The sequence below is a fragment of the Hemitrygon akajei genome, chromosome 2 (genome assembly GCF_048418815.1).
Source record: "Hemitrygon akajei chromosome 2, sHemAka1.3, whole genome shotgun sequence".
NCBI lineage: Eukaryota > Metazoa > Chordata > Chondrichthyes > Myliobatiformes > Dasyatidae > Hemitrygon > Hemitrygon akajei.
Window position 1 is genome coordinate 83,746,851 of NC_133125.1, and position 14,244 is coordinate 83,761,094.

Sequence of the window (14,244 nt, forward strand, 5' to 3'; positions counted from 1 at the left end):
GGGAACTCTGCAGTTTATATTATATGGGAAATATTTTGATGTTGATATCAGAAGTATTATCGCTGATGTTGACGATGTGCAGAGAAGTCTTAGACTTGGGGGTGATATCAATGTGTTGATGAAATGGATGGAAACATGGCATATGAAGTTAAAATCTGATAGAACTGAGGTGATATAGCTTCAGCGTGCTAATGAGACTAGGAAATACACCATGAATGGTACTGAAGAACAGAGGTGTTTTGGCATGCAAATCTGAAGATCCTTGAAGATGGTAGCACAGGTAGGCAAGGTGCTTAAGAATATGTATGGGATACTGGCCATTATTAGTTGAGGCAATGGATACAGGAGTAGGGAAGTTATGCTCCTTCTTGATAAAATATTGATCAGGCCTCAATTGGAGGCAGTGTGTAGTTGTGCTTATCAATCTATAACACTGGAGGAGGTGCCAAGGAGAGTTACCTGGAATTGTGCTGGAATGGAGCATTTCAGTTACAAGGAGAGAGTGGAGAGGCTAGGTTTGCTTTCTCTTGAGCAAAGGAGGTTGAGAGGGTACAGAATTGAGATATATAACATTATGAGGGTACATTTAACATTATGAGGGGTATAGATTGTGATGCGTCTAATGTGGTAGTGTAGTGGGTAGTGCTTGTCGCTCTCACTTTCAGCTTCTGTCGCTGGATAGCAGTCTTGTTAAAAGGAGAGCTGAATGTGTAACTCCCTCCCTGCCAGTACATAGCTTCTGTAACAGCAAGCCTCATGTAGTACCTCCTTACTGGTTACACATACAAACTGAGCTCCTTTCAGACTCAGGCTGAACTACAGAGGACGGGGAAGAGGTCTGACCTGTGCACATGAGGCACACAGAACCTTTGGTGTGTGGACATGCCCTGGTGCTCGTGAACCAGATCCCCAGCCATGGGTAAATACCCCCACCGCCCTGTGGGCAATCTCAGGAGATATGAACATCCTTCCAGCAGCTCCTGCAGCCAAGTTGATGGTAAGCGTATTGCTTCATAAGCTTTTTTTTGGACTACACTGCTGAGGCCGAGAGGGGGATCTTGATGACTGGGCATCTCAGGATCTCCATACTTTCTACCCAGGCCTGTGATGATGATCGTCATCACACGTTGTCCTTCGGATGCCAACCGCTGCCATCGCCAGATAGGGTAGGCTGCAGGAAATGTTTTCCCATATCAACCTAGAGGAGATTGATGTAGAGTAGATGAGAAGAGATTTCAAGGGGACTTTTTTCATCCATAGAGCGACAATTACCTAGAAGTATGCGAGAGTGTGGGAAGCAGAATTATTGAGAGAACTTAAGACTGTAGACAGACTATGGTGGAAGTGCTGAAAGATGAGATTCATAAAGATGGGGACCTACTAGTCAGTATGGTTTTGGTGGACTGAATGGCCTGCATCTTTTATAACTCAGTGGCTCTACAGTCTCTTATGTTTCAATTTCAACATAAATATTGCCAACTCCATATGAGATTTTTGGCATTTATAGTACGATCTGTGCCAATGTATAACATCATTTGAAATAAAATCTCATTAAGTTAATTCTTCTCATATAAATTAATCAGGGATATAATATAAAATTAATATGTAAAATATTATTCTAATTTCCTTTTCATTATCTATTGTATAAAATAGTAATATAAAAATATAAAATACTGAGGGGAATACATATAATGTGAATATTTTTACCACAATTTTCATCAATTTTGTAAGAGCATTATCATTAAATAAATAATAATGTCTGATTAATATTCAAGAGAAGGGTGGTAGAGAGTAATCTGCTATTAGAGATACACCAAGTGATAGTTGATGCACTGAATTTATTATAAGACCCTAAGCATAAAAATTAGGCCACTTCGCCCCTCAAGTCTGCTCCACCACTCAATCATGGCTGATTTTTTTCTCTCAACCCTATCCTCCTATCTCCACCTAGTAACCCTTAACCTCCTTACCAATCAAAAATCTGTCAATCTCTGACTTAAATACACCTAATAACTTAGCCTTCAAAGACACTGTAGCATTGTATTCCACGGATTCATTACGTTCTGAGTGAAGAATGTCCTCCTCATCTCTATTCTAAAGGGATATCCTTTTATTCTAAGGCAAAACCATTGGATACTAGATCTTCCTGCTAGTGAAAACATACTCTGCACATTCACTCTGTCCAGCTTTTCAGTATTCAGTAGGTTTCAATGAGATTCCACATACTTCTGAAGCTCTGAAAGTATACTTGAACTATGAAACTATGTTCATATTTTGAAGGGTAATCATTAATGTAAATTATTATTATTATTATATTAGCTGAAACTTCGACACACTGAAGGACTGCTGGAGGGTCTCGAAACGTCGATTGTTTACTCTTTTCTCCAGCATTTTGTGTGTATTCCTCTTTTATTCGGCTGGCTCTCACAAATCCAAGCCTACCCTTTCCGCTTTCCCAAACAAGGTGGCCTGACAACCTCAGGGATCAGTTTAGCAAACCTTCTTTGAGCTGTTTCCAATACATTAGCACCCCTCCTTAAATAAGAAAATGAAAAACATACACAGTATCTAAATGTGATCTCAACAATGCCCAGTATAAATGGAGCATAACCTCCCTACTTTTGTATTCCATTTGTCTTGCCATTGTGTTAGCATTCTCAATTACTTGCTATACTGCATTTTTATCCTTATGAATCTCACATTCCTCTGCACCACAGAGTTCTGTATCATTTATCAACTAGATTATATGCCTTTTTAATTTTTTTCTACAAAGTGAACCAAAGGGCTTGATCTGTGCTGTAGTCCTCTATGACTCTTCATGGGCATTTTCACATTTTTCTCCTCAGAATGCTTCAATCGCTGGATTTTGCCCAGCTGGGTAACATATGACATTTTAGCCCCATTTCATCAAATTCAAAACTTCGATTTGAACAAATTGCTATGCTTCAGCAACTTAGAAAACATCCGTAAATATACAGGCCCCAGCACAGATCCAATGGCACTTGTTACAAACTGCCGATCAAAAAACATTCATTTTTGCCTACTCTCTATTTTCTGTTAGCCATCCAGTCTTCTACCCATGCCAAATTATTATCTTCTACACCCTGAGCATTTACTTGCCACAATGTCCTTTTTTTAAACTAGTCAAAACCTTGCACATCCTTTATAAAACTTCCCTCAAACTTTTTCAACTGTCAGGAACACATTTGTTCTGTCATACAAATCATTTGATTGATCAACTAATATTTAGAATTGTACCCCCCTTTGACTCCTTACCATAAGGCAGGAAGTACCGTAGCATTAGGACAAGAGCCATTAGGTCATCTTTGCCCCCCAGACCGTAAGACTGCTGAACTCCCACCACCAGCCAGGCCTCATCATGTATAGCGTTGTACTGTTTACTTCCAACTTGTATATGCACCTTTTGATGTGTTAATTTATTTGTAGTATTATTACTTTCTGTGTTATATGTGTGAGATATGTGTACTGTGTTGATCACCTTGGTCAGGAGGGGTGTTGTTTCATTCCTGGGTGTGGTTGAATGAAAATCAACTTGAACATGAATCTGAATTACTGGTTACTCTCCACCTACGTCAATGTTATTTACCCAATGAACCATAAGGGCAGCTGTCTTATCAACCCACCTATCTGCCCTTATTTCTTTATTAAGTTGCAGGGCATAATTTGTTTAATCTGTTTTTTTTCTCTCTCTGCAGCCTTGTATGAGAAATCTTGTGAAGCGTATAGACACAGAGGGCAAATGTCAGATTTCTTTTCTATTGATCCGGACGGCAGCGGTTCCCTGAAGCCCCTTCTCGTGTACTGTAACATGACAGGTGAGGTGACAGCTTTGCTTTTAATCAGATGAAAGCATATATTTTATAGAATGATTTGAACTGCTGTTTCCTGTTGATCCTCTAATCGTTTGATATATATATCCATGAAAAGTGCCATTGCAAATATGCATGTAATGTCACTATGAAACAAGCTGTGGTGAAAACTGATAAGGAGATCCATCAGTGCATTGCTTAAAAATAATTTATATTGCACCACATTTCAAGATGAGCACTAGAGGAAATGAGTCTCGGTCTAAAACTACTAGAGTAACAACAGTTCATTGTGGAAAGGGTAAATTGTTGGGCAGAGCGGCAGGGCAATAATGGAGATTGAGTTCAGCTGCTTTCCACACCACCCTGCTTCTATCACCAGCATTATTCTATCTCACAACTGGACATCTGTCAGTTCAAAGGGAGGCCATATGTTGCTGCATAGGGGGATTCTGCCAGCAGTGAAGTGAATGAAACTTGATTTTGGAAATGGAGTAGCGTGCACAACCACATGGATCTTGTGCTACTGTCTGGCGACATAATTGATTATCAGATGAGTCTAAGAATTAGTAATGGAGATTTGGAAAGGCTCAATGGATCTATCTGTAATACCATTCCATTAGCTGATGGGAACAAACTGCAAAAAAAGAAAGTATTTCCACATATTTTACATGTCGTAGTTATGTTTGTCATGTAAGGGCAGACGGAAGATGTATTTGGGCATTACTTCATGCAAATTGTTTTTGTATGTTTCAGTCATGTCAATGGACATCTTGGTTAAAGGCTTATAGAATATTTGGATCAATCATATTATAAGTAAGCTGTGATCAGGATCTGATATCTTTTCTGACATTCACTCTGCTTCCCCCATGCTGAAACATTTAGTGTCTCTAGCATAGAGGTGACCACATTGTGATCTGTTGATTCTATTTTATTTCAGAATTCCAGCAACTGCTGTTTTATATCCCACACTCCAGCAATCTTTATTTCTTCTCTCCATGGTCCTCATTCAATTCCCTCTAAATACTGTATGTCCCTTGCCGTCCGATGGGCAATCTTTACCTTCACTCTATTACACATATTCCCTTTGATTCATACCAACCCCTCTCTGCAGTATAAAACACTTCTCTCACTCTTTCGCTTTTCAAATTCTGATGAAATGTCATTGGCCGCAAATGTTAACATTCTCCACAGACGTGGCCTAATTCTCAAGTATATTGAAATCTTCAAGATAGATTTTCTTGATATTTATTGCTTATTTATTTCCTATTATGTTATGTTTTTCTAGTTTCATATTTGCACAGTTTGTTGTCTTTTGAACATTGGTTGTTGCCTGTCCTGTTGGGCGCGATCTCTTTCAGTGATTCTGTTGTGTTTCTCTTATTTACTGAAAATGCCTGCATGGAAATGAAATGAATCTCAAGATTGTATATGATCACACACACACGCAGACACACAGAGACATAAACGTACACACACAAACACACACACGCACGCACGCAGACACACAGACATACACACACAACACACACACAGAAAGACGGACACACACATACTCACACATACACACACACAGACACACACACACACACAGTTACTCACACAGATACACACACACACAGACACTCACGCACACAAAGACAGACAGACACACACATACACACAAAACTCACACACTGACACAGACACACACACACAGACAGACAGACACACAGATATACACACACACAAAGACAGACAGACAAACAGACACATACATAAGCATACACACACACATGCACACACAGGCACACACACAAACACAGACATGCATACATTCACAAACACACACTCACACACACATGCACTCAGGCACAGACACACATACGTGCATGCACGCACACAGAGAGAGAGAGAGAGACACACACACACACACACACACACACACACACACACACACACACACACACACACACACACACACACACACACACACACACGACATTTGCTTTGAATTTTGAAGCATCTCAAGCACTTTCTATATTTATATCAGCTATCCAGTACCTGCAGTGTTCCAGTTGTATTTTATTATTTTGTTTAGCATTTGGAGTGAACCTTTAATATCCTTACTCTTCATTTCTTTCCTCTGGAACTTTCACTTTGGAAAATATTCCATGAATCATGTCAATGAAATGTTTTATGGGAACAGACCAGAAGGGAGTCTGATTTGGTATTTCAGAGAATATCATGACATTAAATCATTTAAGAAATGAAATCAAATGTTCATTAAAGCCAAAACAAAATATATACTAATTCAACTGTACAGTAATGCAACAACAATTTAAATCAAGATGAAATTTGATTTACATTCTGCCAAAGATAAATTGTTTTATTATTGTCATATGTACTGAGGAGTAATGAAAAATACTTGCATGTCATCCGTACAGATTCTCGCCAAATAGATCAGTGTACTGATGTAGTAGAAGGGACAAAATATGAAATGAAGTGATACAGTTACAGTGAAAGTGTAGTGCAGGCAGGCAACAACGTACAAGGCCATGATAACGTAAGTTGTGAGCTCAATAATTCCATTTAATAGTCTTACAAAAGTTGTCCATAAATCTGTCAAGAACAATAAAGCAAGGTGTTCTTGAGCCTGGAATGCATAATAATGTAAAAACAAGCCCTTTATAATTGGTTGTGGTATATGGGAAAAAAAGTGAATGTATTTATTTTTTCATAGAACAATGCAATATTACCAATCCATTTTAGTACTGCATAAGCTTTTCCTCATCAATTTCCTTTGATTTTCTGAAACCTTTGCATGTTTATTGGTGTACAGAAAGATGTAGATGAATGAGCTGGTAAATGTACAGATAACATGAAGATTGGTGTTGTGGATAGTGTAGAAAACTGACAAAGGACGGAGTGGAATACGGATCATTTGGCATTATAGGTAGAGAAAAGGCAGATGGTGTTTAAGCTGGCCAAATTTGAAGTGTGTCACTTGGGAGAGTGAATGTAAAGGGACAGAACACTGTAATTGGCAAGACCCTTAACAGTGTTGGTGTGCCAAGTGATCTTGGGATCCATGGCCAAAGTTCCCTAAAAATGGCTACAAGGGTTGATAGGGTACTAAATGTGGTAATACAGCATACTTAATTTTATTAGTCAGGGAATTGAGTTCAAGATTCAGGAAGTTGTGTTGCTTCTTTATAAGACACAGGAGCAGAATTAAGCTATTTGGCCCATTGATTCTGCTCATCATGGCGGGTTTATTATCCCTCTTAACCCCATACTTCTGCTTTCTCCCCATACCCTTTGATGCTCTGACTAAGCAAGAATCTATCAACCTCCATTTTAAATATACCCAATGACTCCACAGTAATCTGTAGCAATGAATTCCACAGTTTCACCACTCTCTAGGTAAACAAAATTCCTCTTCACCTCTGTTCTAAATGGATATCCCTCTGTTCTGAGGCTGTACCCTCTGGACTCTAGTTAGACCTCATCTGCAGTATTGCATTCAGTTCTGGTCACTTTATGGAGATATTGCTGTTTATGAAGTTCTGTACTCAAAGATCTTAAGTGCTATCCAATATAGATAGGTGTGGTTACCCTTACTAAAGGGAGGTTATACTGTAGCCATCTACTTTTAAAAAGCTAGATCTCTTCCTTGTTTATCCTCCATGGTGAGTTTAGCCACCAATACTTACTGAGCAATGGATTCCACCTCTCTACCAAGGAATAAATATTTACCATTAGCAAAGTTTTTTTAAATACAGTTCATTTACTTTTAGTGATGAATGTTTAAATTCAGATAAAATTCTTAAATACATTTAAAACTGACAGAGGATTTCTATTTTATAAAAGATTTCCAAATTATAAATGATTTCTAAATACAAAGCATTTCCAAAACACAATTCCTATAAGCTAAAATGACATACTAATAAGTTGCAGACAAACGAGACATCCATCAAAGAAATCAAAGGCAGAGGAATGGATTCTAGTCATCCCATCTTTTTGTCATTCTTCTCATTGATCCTTGACCATTCCTAACAAGCCTGGCTGCTCTCTAACATTTGTACAGCTTTTTGCGCTACTTGCTGACTTCACGTGTATGTGATGTTCTTTCAGATACCTTTGTTGGGCAATTCATAAATGTGGTCTAAAAGCTTCTAGGGATAGGGATCCCATACACCCAAAATTTATGTTTTGAGAACTGACTCTCTGTGTACATAAATCTCCAAACTGTTGGTAGATCTGATATTTGATGTCCTAAGTAATAGTATCAGTCTGATCAGGTAGCTTCCTTGAACTAAATAACTTAGTTAGTGGTGTCAGGTTTAATGTAGGCCCAATTAACATAACCCTATTGTCTTACACTGCATCTCTTGAACATCTAGCCCTGTGTTCTGCAGACAGGGATGTTTGTTTATAAGGCTGTCCTGTTAACTTCAGATTGATTATTGCTTGCAATTTACATTAAGGACTGAATATTAGTTCTTGATTACAATGCAATGCTTTGTAAGGGCTACTATTTAGTATTTAACCTACTCAAAAACAACTATTTGAACCCTGGAACTATCAGTTGATGTGTTAGAAAGCTGAGCTAGGCAAAAAGGCCCCTGGGCCTTGGAAGGTGAATAGTCCTCACAATTTCATTATAGGAAGGATATCAAGGCTTTGGAGAGAGAACAGAAGAGAACCACTAGCATGCTGCCTGGATTAGCAGGCACAACGTGCGTTTGGACAAATTAGGGTTGTTTTCTCTGGAGCAGCAGAGGCTGAGGGATATATAATAGAGGTTTATAAGGTTATAGATAGAGTAGTTAGACAGTATCATTTTCCAGGGTTGAAATGTGAAATATCAGAGGGCATGCCTTTAAGGTTGGGAAGGGGGTTAGGTTCAAAGGAGATGTGCAGGACAAGATTTTTATACAGAAAGTCATGGGTACCTGGAATGTCCTACTTGTGGGTGGTATTGCAAGCAAACATAATAATGATGTTCAAGCATCTCTTAGACAGGCCAATGACTGTGCAGGAAATGGAAAGAAATGGACAATAAAGAGATTAGATTGGGCATTTGATTACAGGTTTGCCCCACTATCCGAAAGTAGGGCGTTCCTATGAAACCGTCTGTAAGCCGAAATGTTGTAAAGCAAAGAAGCAATTACCATTAATTTATATGGGAAAAATTTCTGAGCGTTCCCAGACCCAAAAAAATAACCTATCAAATCAAACCAGCTAACACATAAAACCTAAAATAACACCAACATATAGTAAAAGCAGGAATAATATGATAAATATACAGCTTATATAAAGTGGAAATATTGTATGTATGGTGTAGTTTCACTTATCAAAATTGGGAAGACAGCGAGCCAAAATCGATTTGGAGAAAAAAATTGGCACGTACACGCATACGCATGTACACACATGCGCAAACAACTGCCCACACAAGGCTTCACGGTCATTGTAGTCTTTCTCAGGGTAAACACACGTATAAAGCGGGCGTCTATTTTTCATAAAAGCAAAAATCCTCTTTGGTTAGCGAAAATAGGTACTAACGTAGGCCTTTCATAGCAGTGAGCTGTCATAAAACGAATGTTCGAAAAATGGTGGCCACCTGTACTAATTTAATTAGGTTGGGACAACATTGTTGACTGAACAGTATCATATTCTAGAATCATTCAAATTTAATCTAACTTCAGTCTAACCCCTTTTCTCTTTCCTCACTGAAGCCTGTTTGAGATGTGACCTTAACACAATGTCTTGTTTTATGAATCTGGACCGTGCTACAACCCAGAACACGGATTTGTACTTGTCAAAGGTGAAAAATGAGGGAAATTGAGGACTGTTTTCTCATTCTGATGTATCAAGAATTAGCCAATTTTTCCCCCAAGTTCAAATTAGATTTCTTAAAGCTGTTCATCCTCTCTTCTGGCTCTCTATTTTAGACATCTGTACAGTAGGACCCCCCACCCCACCAAATGAAGTGAAACATTTAAATTCCACCCTCCTTACTACCTTAACCCATACGAAGAATTGCATATGAAAATATATGCATTAATAACCAACAGCCTGAGGATTTAGCTGGGGGCAGCTTGCAAATGTCACCATTCATCGGTGCTGACGTAGAAAGCCCACAACTTATTAACTTAGTATGTTTTTGGAATATGGAAGGAAACCCATATGGTCATGGGAGAATGTACAAACTCCTTACAGACATCAACCGGAAATAAGCCGCGATCACAATCACTGGCATATTGCCCACCTTCTACCTCTGAGGTGGTGCTGATACAGTTGAGGGAAGCTAAGAGTTAACCATTGCATTCACACAGTACATAAGGAAAACAGATTTCCTTATGCTTCCCTACAAGTACATGATATCATCCCAGTATTTAAATTTAGGATAGCTTAAGAATATGAACATTTTTACTTATCAAACTGTCCTGGTGGATCTTGAATTTGCATCCATAGATTATTAGTTTGAATGAAAATCTGCAACTGGTGTAAAATAAAACATAATAGAAATTTTGGCAAGTTCCATGGAATTGGGAATGTTTTGTTTCCACTACAGTTCTGTGAGTTCTGAGGTGACTGATAGGTTCTGAGTGAAATACACAAACTTTCCATCTGGTGCTCGACAGGACGTGTGCAGTGTTGAATGGATTATTGCACCTTCCTTCTACTCTTGGCCAGCATTTGCCTCCAGTGGAGATACTTTAAGATTCAAAATTCAAGATTGCTTAATGTAATATCCAATACACAAGTGTAAAGGAGACAAAATAATTGTTACTCCCAATACAGTGCAATCAAAATAGAAACACAAGAAGATACAGAACTCAAAAACAAAAAAACACAATAAATATAAGTTCATAAGAAAGCTTGTATACATAAATTGATTGTACGTCCATAAAATGACACTAGGTACACGAGTGTCTGTACAGAAGGTGACTGACAGGACGTGATAAAGTCATGGTTGTTGGGGTGTAGAGGGGTTGGTTGACTAGCCTTAATGCTCGGGGAAGTGGTGGATATTGAGTCTAGTGGTCCTGGCTCAATGTCGCATAGCCAGTGCATGCTTTGAACTTTCTCTATTAGGTTGAGCCATTTCTCAACATGAATTCCTGTTAGTTCAGTCAAGACATCAGGCTTTTTCTTTTTTTGTAATTTATTTTTTTATTGAAGTTCATCATCAAACAAACATTTCCATAGGATGTATTTCAGACATTGTACATATATATCATATAATCATATATATCACAAATCTCTACAAAGTATTTATCTGAGGTATACACTTATAGAAAAGTGGAAAGAAAAAACAAGCAAAAGGAAAAAACTGTGTACAAGTAGGGAGTGATCTTTTTTACAACATATTCATTGATCTGTGAGAATAAAATCAGGCCTATGAGACATTATGTAGTTAAACCATTTTTCCCAGTATGAATCAAATTGTTCCAGCTTATGATTAACAGATGCTGTTATCTTCTCCATTTTGTAACTGTCCATTGTAATTTCCATCCATGTATTTAAGGTTGGGCTCTCCTGTGATAACCATTTCCTAGTAAGAGTCTTTTTACCAGCCATCAACAGTATATTCATTAAAACCATTCTTGAGGTATATGTCCAAAATATATGGTCTTACTCTCTAAGGGTATTTCACATTTAACGATGTCTTTTAGGGTATTGTGTATCCCCCTCCAACAGTCTTTGATAACAGGGCAGTCCCAAGAAATATGATAATGATTTGCATTTTGATTTCCACAATTTCTCTAGCAAATATCATAATGGGATTTCTGAGAGGGTGTAATAAAATATCTTATCAAGTTTTTCCATCCAAACTCCCTCCATTTTTGTGAACTGGTACGTTTCCATTGATACCTCCAAATTATTGTCCATTCTTCCTCAGAAATGATTATCCCTCCTTCCTTCTCCCATTTTGTTTTAATGTATGAAGTCAAATGTGTTTTAAGATTTGACAACCCCTTATACATGCTTAAAATGATTCTATTACCATTATCTAAATTATATGCTTTTCTAAATAGCTCTATCAAACATGTACTTGCCTTGGTTACATTTTAAGTGTCTTATTAACATATTGTCACATCTGTAAATACCAATAAATATCTTGTTTTTCTAATAATTGTTTCTCTTTAAGCATTTCAAAACTGAATAGTGTTCCTTCTTTCATTATGTTGCAAAGAACTGTTATTCCTTTAGCTGTCCAGTCCTTAAATGTAGCATCCAATTCATCATGCTTTTTCAAGGAGAATTTGAAAACATTCTCAAGATCCTTTTTCCTCCTATGACATGTTACTATGCTGGTGTTCAGAGTAGACAGCTAGCATTAGGATTGTGGTGTTTGGAATATGGATAAAATGCCCTGCCCGTTAGGTTGAACATGATCAGAGAGAATCAAAGACAGGGTGAGTAAAGATGCAGAAAATGGTTTACCAACCCTGTTAGTGGTTTTGAAGGTTTTAATGTTGGGGGAGAGGTGAGTGCTTGGTGTTACCTCACCATTCTATGAGTCTGATGAGTGCAGGAGGATGAGGATCACTACTGAGATTGGTTTAAAATCTTGGTCTATGTACAGTCTTTTTCACAAAAGCAGTATGGTGTTTAGTTCTGGTCCCCTCATTATTGGAAGGATGTGGAACCTGTAGAGAGGATACAGGGTAGATTTGTCAGGATTCTGCCAGGATTAGAGTACATGTCTTCTGAGGAAAGGTTGAGCAATCTAGGGCTTTTCTCTTTGAAACAAAAGAAAATAGGGGCAATTTGATAGAGATGTGTAAGATTACAAGAGGATTAGTTAGAGTGGACATCCATTGCCTTTTTCCCAGGACAACAACGTCCAATATCATAGAACATCCTTTTAAATTGTGTGAAGGAGGGTATATTGGAGATGTCAGAGGTAGGTTCTTGCACAGAGAGTGGTGAGTGCCTGGACTTCACTGCCAGGTGGTGGTAGAGCCTGATACATTAGGGGCATTTAACAAATCTTTAGATAAGCACATGGTTGAAAGAAATAAGCTGTATAGGAGGGATGGTTTAGATTGATTATGAAGTAGGTTAAATGGTCAGCACAACATTGTGGGCTGAAGGTCCTGTACTGTGCTGAATGTATTCTATGTACGAAAGCAGTAGCTCATTAAGACGATGCTGGATAGTGTTGTCAATGTCAGGCTTCACTGAGAGATGGGCATGGATGTTGATTCATGTGGAGTAGTACTGTTGAAGGATTGTTGTTCTTGAAGGGTTTGGTGCATGTCCCATTTACACATACATTTCTACAAAAAGAATATTGATTCCTTTGCACATACTGATGTACCATAATTTGATTACTGAAGCAAGAGTCATAGAGTTCTACAACACAGGAACAGGCCCTTTGGCCTATTTAGTCTGTTCCAATCTGTTATTCTGCCTAGTTTCACTGAACTGCACCTGGAGCACAGCCATAAGACATAGGAACAGAATTAGGTCATTCGTTCCATTGAGGCTGCTCTGCCATTCCATCATGGCTGATTTATTATCCCTCTCAACCCCTTTCTTCTACCTGCTCATTGTAATCTTTGATGCACTGACTAATCAAGAATCTATCAACTTCTGCTTTAACTATACTCAATGACTTGACGTCTGTGGCAATAAATTCCATAGATTCACCACTATTAACTTCTCTTCATCTCTGTTCTAAGTAGATGTCCCTCTTTTCTGAGGTTGTGCCCTCTGGTCCTAGACTCCCCCACTATAGGAAACATTCTGTCCACATCCACTCTATTTAGGCCTTTCAATATTCAATAGGTTTCAAAGAGATTCCTACTCATTCTTCTAAACTCCAGTGAGTTTGAAGGGCCAGAGTCAACAAATGTTTTTGTACATTAAGCTTTTCATTCCCTCCATACCTCCCCCCTATTCATGTTCTGCATCTTTCCAAATTTCTCTTAGGTGTTACAATCGAACCCACATCCACCACTTCTGTTTGCCACTTATTCCCACTTGCATGGCCTTCATAATGCAGAAGATTCTGCTCAGGTTTTGCTTAAATATTTCACCTTTCATCCTTTACCTGTGACCACTAGTTTTACACTCATCCAGCCTCAGTGAATAAAGCTTGCATTTATCTTATCTATATGCCTCATCATTTTGTATACTAGCTCGTGTGGTCCTCACAATACAATGGAGACAACAGAGACTGAAAGGGTTCACACTTGTTCTGTTAATTAATTACTCTATAGTGTATAGTTGGAGATGAGATGAAATATGTCAAACAAGAGAGAATCTGCAGTTGCTGGATATCCAAGCAACGCACACAAAATGCTGAAAGGTCTCAGCCCGAAACAACAACTGTACTTTTTTCCATAGATGCTGCCTGGACTGCTGCGTTCCTCCAGCATTTTGTGTCTGTTGGTTAGATGAAATATTACAGTGAGGT

General features: G+C 38.3%; 1 protein-coding gene across 3 annotated transcripts in view; it reads left to right on the forward strand.

Annotated features, from left to right (window-relative positions):
* Positions 1-14,244, forward strand: part of LOC140714304 (contactin-associated protein-like 5) — a 1,942,527-nt gene that overhangs the window by 930,595 nt on the left and 997,688 nt on the right. For all 3 annotated transcript variants that reach the window (XM_073025413.1, XM_073025423.1, XM_073025434.1), the window contains one exon: positions 3,717-3,836. In XM_073025413.1, the coding sequence (XP_072881514.1) occupies positions 3,717-3,836 (120 nt within the window). The remainder of the gene's footprint in view (positions 1-3,716; positions 3,837-14,244) is intronic.